The sequence below is a fragment of the Onychostoma macrolepis genome, chromosome 20, assembly GCF_012432095.1.
Source record: "Onychostoma macrolepis isolate SWU-2019 chromosome 20, ASM1243209v1, whole genome shotgun sequence".
Taxonomy (NCBI): Eukaryota; Metazoa; Chordata; class Actinopteri; order Cypriniformes; family Cyprinidae; genus Onychostoma; species Onychostoma macrolepis.
Window position 1 is genome coordinate 6690110 of NC_081174.1, and position 9436 is coordinate 6699545.

Below are 9436 nucleotides of genomic sequence, written 5' to 3' on the forward strand. Positions count from 1 at the left end.
TATCTATCTATCTATTTGTACCCCCATTAATATTGTATATAGCAGCTCCACTGTACATATGGTAAGTGCGCTTATCTGTATATAAAACACTATTCTTGCACTTCTGGTTAGATGCGAACTGCATTTCATTAGCTCTGTACTTGCATAATGACAATAAAGTTGAATCTAGTCTAATCTATCTATCTATCTATCTATCTATCTATCTATCTATCTATCTATAAAATCTAATAAAATATATATTTCATTTATTTAAAATAAAATAAAATAAAATCATTTTTATTTAATATTCATAGATAAGGATTTTTTTTTAAATTAATGAATAAAAAGCCGCAATATTAATCATTGTTTTGTGATTCACATCAGAAATAATTTTCATTCTTACAAATACATTATACATAACATAATTAGACTTTTTTTTTTTAATCACTTTACTTCTTTAACTCAAAATTATAAATTTGTATCTCATAATTTCGACTTATTATCTCATAATGATTTACTATCTTGTATTTCTGAATTTCTGTGTCGTAATTTGAACGTTTGTCTCATAATTATGACATTTTATGTCATAATTCTGATTTACCAACGCATTTATATTTTTCTTTCTTATGTGGCGGAAATGTGCTTCCATAAAATTGTGAATTGTCGAATTTATTTCATTTTTCAAAAACAACAGATGTTTCGGATGCAGAGTCCTAAGGCATCTAAATAAATAAATGAATAAAGTCCAATAGATATATAATGTTAAAGTTGACTTTCGGGGCCACAGAGTGCCTCTAGTGTCTGCATAGTTTCCATAGAAGCAGTTATAAACCAGCAGCCATTCCACTCTCTGCTGCTCGACACTTCCGGTATTCTGACATATTGACCAATCAGAACATCGAACGTCGATCTCGCGCGGAATTCGTCTTCGTCGCTTTTTAATAGTTCGCGGGAAACTGAGCATTTCTGAATGAAACAGCTATCCAGCAGGAGCTATGACTCTTTTTCACCATGTTGTTGATCGAGGCGTTATTAAAAGAAGATGTAATGGTGAGTATAATTTAGATATGCCAATGGAAATCTACGTGTTTACGCTTTTTCACTCAAAACCCCTTTAATAATCAGGTCAGCGTCGGGATTATCCGCTGTCCTCTCTGCTGGACGGATACCAGTGCGCGCGACAGGACGAGCACATTTCATACGGAGCCTCAGCTGCTGCGGTGCCGCCGTTTGGATGCACATTTTCCTCTGGTACACTTTTAATTAAACGTTCACAATAAGTGAAAACCCTACGACTGTGTAAAGCCTAACACTTTGTGCTGGTTTGTTTGTTGTTCAGCTCCTGGTCAACAGAACAGCCTTGCTGTTGCAAATGAGGAAGGGTTTGTGACCATCTTCAATACTGGAGAAAAACAGAGCTCTGTGCTGAAAGGTTGGTTTACATTTACCTAGATTCAAGACTGGTTTTGTAGGATGCCTATTAAAGGCTTATTTTTGTTAAACTGATTCATATATGTTGAACTTTTGTTTTACAGAGTGGCAGGCACACGATAATGCAGTTTTTGACATTGCCTGGGTTCCTGGTGCAAACAGCTTGGTGAGTTTTGTGTGATTCTTCTGTGCTTTAGTTTATTATGTATACACCTATCTATCTATGTATCTGTTTATCTGTCTATATAGGCTGTATTGTTTTAAATGGAAATATTAATTCACAGGTAACAGCGTCTGGTGACCAAACGGCCCGTCTGTGGGATGTTATTACTGGTGACCTGCTGGGAACATTTAAAGGACATCAGTGCAGTCTTAAATCAGTGGCTTTTTCCAAGCGAGAGAGAGGTAAGTCTACTATTATAAAAGTCTACAACTATGTATGCTGTATGCATAATGTAAATTATGTATGCATGAAATATGTCAATAACACTTTTTGTTATGTGCTATATACTGATAATGCATCCCGTAATGCACCTTCAGATATCATCAACCATTATAACATCTTTCTTGATGCAGGTTTTGTTTGTTTCCGGCAATAAAGACAATTACACACTTGGATTAAAATTATTATTATTATTTTATTTTTATTTTTTTGAAAGAGAACTGAATTAAAGCTGCACACTTTAATAAGATGTAGCAATTTATTAATCAAAAACAGCAGTGTTGTTATAGCTAATTAAAAATATTAATAATTGTTTTTCAGCAATTTAAATGAAATATAAATATTAGATGGAACAAAAATTATAATGTGTTTAAGTTACTGAAATGAAAATAAATACTGAAATGAAAATAAATGTAAAGCTAAATGGAAATATTTAAAAAGTCATAACAAAATGACTACATCTAAAATTAAAACAAATAAGATAATTCAAAATATTAATAAATACTGTAGTAGTATATAAAAAGTGTGTGTGTGTTTTCCTCAATTTATATTTATTGGTGGCTTTTTTTAAACTGCTTGTTCTTTTAAAACAGCTGTTTTTAGCACTGGAGGCAGAGATGGGAACATAATGATTTGGGACACAAGATGCAGTAAAAAAGGTACTTTATTATTCTGACCACCAAATCTTAATCTTATGGCCATCAAAATGATTTCTAAAGCTCACAAAAATATTTCAATCCATCACAGATGGTTTCTACAGGCAGGTAAAACAGATCAGTGGTGCCCATATGAAACCTGAAAAATACACACCTCAAACAAAGAAAAGGCGTGGGATGGCGCCCCCTGTGGTGAGTCACACAGTCCACAGTGAGGAGACCATTTGCCAGCTGTGTGTTGGAAATATACTGCAGTGTAATACAGCCTTGATATATCATAGGATGCTCTTTGATTGAGATTTTTTTAGTTAATTTTTTAAATTTGTTTAAATTATATAAACAACGGAAGTTCTATTTTACAAATTCAGAGATTTTGCCTCTTTAGGACTCCCAGCAGGGTGTGACGGTGGTTTTGTTCTGCGACGAAAACAAACTCATCTCCTCAGGAGCAGTAGATGGGTGAGTGCCTAATGGACCACATTCTGTTATGGTTTTCAGCCTCGTTTCTTAGTATAATTCTGTTTAAATGCTGATGATTTCCCATAACATTCTGATCTCCTCATAGGATCATTAAAATGTGGGATTTGCGGAAGAACTACACTGCATACTACCACAACCCCCTCCCTCTACAGGCCTATCCTTACCCAGGCTCCTGCACACGCAAACTAGGTACACATCTCATGCCCGCTCTGCCAATAGTATTGTGCATTAATAATTAGTATTAATTTTCACTGTTATGTTTTCCTCTGTAGGTTATTCTGGTCTGTCACTGGACTCCACTGGCTCCAGACTGTTCTCCAACTGCACAGATGACAATCTCTACATGTTCAACGTCAGCGGTTTGAAAACAACTCCAGGTAAATTGTAAATGTGTTTATTTTTATTTTTGTGTTAATGCATTAATGTAGTGTATAATATAATTTGAGACTTATTTCCTGAGTAGAATTTAAATGCATTTACTTTTTACTTTTTTCCTTTAATTTTCCCTTCCCGTTTTGTCAGGCATGTAAAAAAATGTAGTTTGATTGAACTTTTTTCCTCCTCACAGTTGCTGTGTTCAGCGGTCACAGTAACTCCTCATTTTATGTGAAGTCCAGTGTCAGCCCAGATGACCAGTTCCTGGCCAGTGGTTCAAGTGACCATCATGCTTACATATGGAAGGTAAGGACTAACCTAGAAGACTAGAGAGCTAACCAGCCTCAGTCTGTCTGAGAACATCTCTGGTCACTGTCTGCATATGACATTTTGTTTTTGTTCCAGATTTCAGACCCGAAACAGGCTCCCATGATGCTTCAAGGCCATAGCCAGGAAGTCACATCAGTGGCCTGGTGCCCCACCAATTTCACAAAGGTTGCTACTTTTAAAAAAACAAACAAATAAAACACTAAATATCTCATAGATGTATGGACAGTTATTAAAAGTTTTTTATATTGTCACACCCATCACGCTTTCTTCAGATTGCTTCCTGCTCTGATGACAACACTGTTAGGATCTGGCGCTTAAATCGCAGACCAGACGGAGAAAACTCATCGAACCGAGATCCAAACCTCGTAGGCTGGACACTTCGTAAAATCCAATCACCACCCAGAGCACCTGGTAGGTCTCTTTTTGTGAATTTTTCTACATTTTGTGTGTGTGTGTGTGTGTGTGTGTGTACCTACTTAACCATATTTTGGGGACAAATTTGTACCCAAAAGTGAGCTAAACCTGACAAAATCTCCAAAAACCTCCCTTTGGGGACGTCCTCATTTGTAAAACCAGTTTAAAAATAAAGTAAACAAAGGTTTTTTGAAATTGTAAAAATGCAGAAAGTTTCCTGTAAGGGGTAGGTTTAGGTGTAGGGTTGGTGTAGGACAATAGCACATACAGTAAGTACACTATAAAAACCATTACGCCTATGGAATGTCCCCATTTAGATAGCTGAGTAAACGTGTGTGTGTGTGTGTGTAAAACATTTTATTTCAGATTCAGAGCTACTGGTCAAAAGTTTGGAATAATTAAGTTGGGTTTTTTTTAAGCTTTTGAAAGGTGTTTCTCACCAAGACTGCATTTGTTTGATTTAAAAATACAGCAAACATAGTAACATTGTGAAATATTACAATTTAAAATAATTGTTTTAATATATTTAAAAATGTAATTTCTTCCTGTGATGGTGTAAAGCTGAATTTTCAGCATCATTAATCCAGTCTTCAGTATCAGAAATCATTCTAATGCTCAGTTATTTATTATTTATATTAATATGTTTCTTATCGTCTATGTTGGGGAGTTTTTGCTGCTTAATATTTTTGGGGAATTATGCCTTTTTTTTTTTTTTTTTTTTAAGGATTCTTTGAACAAATTCAAAATTATTTTATTGCAATATTATACATTTTAATGCAAATAAATTATTCATTTCTTAAAATCTTACTTAACCCAGATATTTAAATGGCAGTGTATCACTGTTTCCATGAAAATATTAAGCAGCAAAAAAAAACATTTTTTACATTAATTAAAAATCGCTATGTTAGAATGATTTCTGAAGGATCATGTGACACTAAAGACTGGAATAATGATGCTGAAAATTCAGCTTTACCATCACAGGAAAAAAATATACAGAATACAAAGGTGTTTTTTTTTTTTTTTTTTTTTAAATAATATTTCACAGGATTACGTTTGTACTGTTTTTATAAATTCATAATTTCAAACTTTTTTTTTTTTTTTTATTATTTATGATTACCATTTGTCCCCTCAGGCCCTTACATCCCTGTTGAAGTCACTCCAGCCAAAAGTCCTGGATCAGAGAGGGCCGTCTCTCTGGCTTCACCCCAGCCTGCTGCTTGCGCTCCTACGGGTGCTGATTTACCCCAGCCATCAAACACATCTGCTCCTTTGGCCAAGGTCACCAGCCCCAAAATGTCCTCATCCATCCAGCAGTGGATCAGCCGTGGTAGTTCCCCCGGTCACCGCGATACATCTCCTCTTCGTAAGGTGCTCACACCTGTCCTCCAGGGCCCTTCCTCTGAACGCCGTGCAAAGCGCCGACTGGAAACAGGTGATGGGTCTGGTTTGGGAGAGGAGAGTGACGGGCTGTCTGACCTGCATCCCGATGTAAAGAGGAGCAGGAGTTCAGTAAGCACACAGAACGAGAAAGGTGATCTGTTCAGTTTGCAAACAGAGGAGAGGCTCAGCTCGGCTGGACAAGTTGGCACTGGCAAAGAGAACAGCTCTCCGAGGAGGTCTGATTGGCTTTCTGCGATCAGCCAGAGATTTAAAGGCTCAGCTCAACCAAAAAGCCCCAACGGCAGCAGCAAACGGCACGATGCAAGAACACACAGCTCTCCAGTGAGTAGATGCATGGAAATCTATATAGATTTAATTAAAAAAAAAAAAAATCAATAGAGTTCAAAGCCATTGACCAAACCAACTCTGAGATGATATAAAACACAAAAATTGTTTAAGGTTTATTTTATTTGATAAATGTAAAATACAAAAATGCACTACTGTTCAAAAGTTTGGGGTCAGTAAGGTCTATTTAAATTAATAATTTTATTCAGCAAGGAGGCATAACATAGATCAAAATTGACAGTGAAGACATTTATAATGTTCGAAAATTAAAATAAATGCTCCTAATTGAAACTTTCTATAAATCAAAGAATCCTGCGGTCACATTTTCCACAATAATATTAAGCAGCACAGTTGTTTAACATTGTTAATAGGGGTGTGACGAGACACTTATCCCACGAGACAAGACGAGACACGAGATGAGATTTTTAGACACTTTTTTTTTTTTTTTTTTTTTAATCCTCAATGATGGGGAATATATAGGGAAAATAGTCTTTTATTTAACTGAAAAACACAAGATGCAAAAAATTTTGGTGCATTTTCAAATCAATTTATACTTTATGAAATTAAACTTCTATTTTAATGAATTATATGCAGTAATAAACATGTAAACTAGAGCTGCATGATTCTGGATAAATTGAGAGTCCCTTTTTTTTTTTTTTTTTTTAATATATAAATTGGAGATCACGATTCTCTCACAAAATAACGTAATTTACTAGTTGTTCTAACAAAATGTTCATTGCTCAAGTCTTTTAAATATACATATATTTTTTTAAAATTCAATGAAGGAGCCTGTGTCTCACTTCATAAAGACTTTTTTCACTACTGGAATCTCCTGAATGAATGATTCAATGTCAAATACATTTTTTAAACGGGTTGTCGCCACCTCCTGGCGGAAGATAAGCGTTACAATACAAGTGTTAAGACACTTTCGTTCTGATAGCTACTGTAGACAATAAGTGTTTATACCCAAACTATAAACTTTTATACCAGTAGTTCTGTTATTTAAATGTCTGTAACACAGAAATAATGATGTGTGGTTGAAAAGACTGTTTGTGTTGCTCTTTCTGGATCAGCAGCAGCAGCATGAATGCAGATTTGAATGTCTTTAACACCTTTTCACATCGTAAGCGTCAGTGGAGCGTGAGCAGCGCATGTTTACTCTGACAGCGTTCACATCGGAAGCGTGATGATGGTCGACCCTCTGATTCATCAACATCTCACGCTCCACTGACACTCGCGATGTGAAACAGTCTTAATAGACAGCTGAATCGTTGTCATGCAGGAATAAGATCGCGTGGGTGTTTGAATCACGATCGCAAGCGCAATTTTTAACGATTAATGGTGCAGCTCTAATGTAACATTGCAAAATATTTTGCGAGGATATCGTCATGTTCTCGCGAGACCAGTCGGATCTCGTCACATCCCTGATTGTTAATAAGAAATATTTCCACCAAATCAGCATATTAGAATGATTTCTGAAGGATCATGTGACACTGAAGACTTGAGTAATGAATGTTTTTTTTTTTTTTAATTTGTAATATTTTGCAGTGTTTCTGTTTGTACTATCGAAACCTGTTACACTAACATTCTCTAGTAAAAAAAAAAAAAAAAAAGGCATAATTTAATTAAAATACATTTCATACAAAGTATACTTAAAATCCATTAACATATTTATTGACATAAAATAAAGCTGAATTATTTTATATCAGTAAGTGGAGTATTTCTTTATTGCACAAATGTACATTTCCTAATTGTATTTCTAAAATGTTTTAATATCACTATTAATAAGGATTGTATGTTCTTTGAATAATATCAGTCTTTAAGTGCAAGATATTTAAATTGTACCTGAAGTATACATGCAATAGTTTCACTTTAGCACAATCAAATATACTGAAGTATATCTGTAGTTGAACTTTTGGCACAATTTAGCAGTCTTTAAATATACCAGTTTAACATTACAATTGCAGGTTATTTTTATTAAGCACATAAATATGTAAATGTATTTGTAGTATACTTGATGCAGAATAAATGTTTCAAATGTTTTTTTGTTTGTTTTTCTACTAGGGACTCCTTTGTTGTTATTCGTTTAGTAGTTCTCTAAAAATTTGTATGTATTTTTGTCTTTTTAGGCAGCAGTCTCACCATGTCCAACAAGAGTTGTCTCTCCACCGTCAACCAAGAAAGCATCTCCATCCAAACTCATGAAAAAAATCTCTAGCTACTTCGTGAAAAGAACCCAAGACTGATCATTGTGTGGCAAGAAATCAAGAGTCTGTTTCATATGACACATCTATGGTTTAAGTTCAGGTCCAGTTTTTTTTGAGACCAAGCTTATGTATTTATGTATGTGATGTGTATATATATTTTTTTTATCTAATTGTTTTTAAATATGTATAAGTTTTCAAAAAGGTTTTGGTAAACGTTATAAAACTAGATGAAGTCATTCGACACCGCAATTAAACTCTACAAGTTTTCTGAAGCCTCCACGTTTATCTGTGATGCATTTGAAAATAGTTTTGAGCTTAGTACATGATTCAACACGCATTTTAAAGTAACTGCATTTCTATCAGATTCTAGGTAAATTTTAAGAGCATCAGTACTTTAATATTTTTGTTTTGACCTTCAAAAAATGTGATGCCCTTTCAGCTTGTCTGATCCTGAACGTGGGTCACATTTTCAGAGTTCTTTATTGATTGTAAAGCAGCACTTTACATAAATCCATTTTCAATTAGCCTCAGTGCTTTTTAGTTATTGAATATCTATAATGCAGTGAGTTTCAAAATGATTTAAACACTTTTTACATTCTCCATGACAATGTTTCTTAAGTTTGTCTGGAATGTGACTTGACCTGATAGTCTGGCCTTCCATGTTTTGATCCTGCTTGTTCTTGTCTTGCTTGTGTGTTTTGCCTCAGGTGTTCAGCATGGTTGATCAAAACTATTTTACTTCTAGATTCGAGAAGCTCAGTTTCAACCATAACCCATTTTAAATGAAAATATGCAATTCTGTGTACTTAAGTGGTTTGTTTAATCTAGAAATGAAAATTTAACCATGCTCATTTCTAGGTTAAATTGTAACTTCAAACCCATATGACTTTTTTTCTTTGTGATGGAGTTATGTAAAATTTACCAGTCATTTATTTGCATGGGGAAAAACGATGCATGAACTGACGATGGCAATCACTATCATTCATCTATTTTTGTCTTCCAAAGAAAAAAATTAAGTCATATAGGTTTGGAACGGGCTGAGCATCGAGCAGTTGGTTTTATTTCGCATTTTTCTGGGATGAACCCGACTCATGTGACTGGCTACAAGTCTCGCAAACTCTTCCTGTGTTTAAGCGCTCTGTTATTTTGTAATTTCTCGTTGATGTTTTGTTCTTCTATGTGCACGTTTTGTATATTTGCTCTTTTGAGTGGTTCAACGTTTGTGAACATTTGTTGCCTGTGTTCATTTGAGTTCAAGGATACACAACCTCTTTGGCTTTGTATATTTCCCGAAATACCATTAAAGCAAGAATCTGATTGGTCAAGGGGCGGTGCTTACTGTCTGCGCGGACGCTCATTGGATGAGCGTTCTGTCACTCCGGCGCGCCACGGGGTTT

The 9436-nt window shown here is 34.9% G+C and overlaps 1 protein-coding gene and 1 long non-coding RNA gene across 2 annotated transcripts in view; one reads left to right on the top strand and one right to left on the bottom strand.

Moving 5' to 3' along the window:
• The first annotated feature begins 870 nt into the window (after positions 1–870).
• Positions 871–9364, top strand: dtl (denticleless E3 ubiquitin protein ligase homolog (Drosophila)). The gene is made up of 15 exons (XM_058755497.1): positions 871–1029; positions 1105–1230; positions 1319–1411; positions 1515–1576; positions 1695–1815; positions 2446–2511; positions 2600–2700; positions 2894–2967; positions 3074–3177; positions 3261–3365; positions 3557–3669; positions 3769–3858; positions 3966–4104; positions 5240–5829; positions 7962–9364. Exons 1-15 carry the CDS (start codon positions 975–977, stop codon positions 8076–8078), a joined length of 1956 nt encoding a protein of 651 aa, XP_058611480.1. The 5' UTR covers positions 871–974; the 3' UTR covers positions 8079–9364.
• The window catches only part of LOC131526859 (uncharacterized), a 30725-nt gene continuing 27053 nt past the window's right edge, over positions 5765–9436 (bottom strand). Inside the window, exon 3 of the long non-coding RNA XR_009267542.1 lies at positions 5765–5849. This is a non-coding gene — a long non-coding RNA (uncharacterized LOC131526859). The remainder of the gene's footprint in view (positions 5850–9436) is intronic.

Coding starts and splice junctions, on each gene's coding strand:
- dtl (XM_058755497.1), top strand. CDS start 975: ATGACTCTTTTTCACCATGTTGTTGATCGAGGCGTTATTAAAAGAAGA. Junction 1,231..1,318: donor TGGATGCACATTTTCCTCTG/GTACACTTTTAA, acceptor TTTGTTGTTCAG/CTCCTGGTCAACAGAACAGC. Junction 3,178..3,260: donor CTCCTGCACACGCAAACTAG/GTACACATCTCA, acceptor TTTCCTCTGTAG/GTTATTCTGGTCTGTCACTG.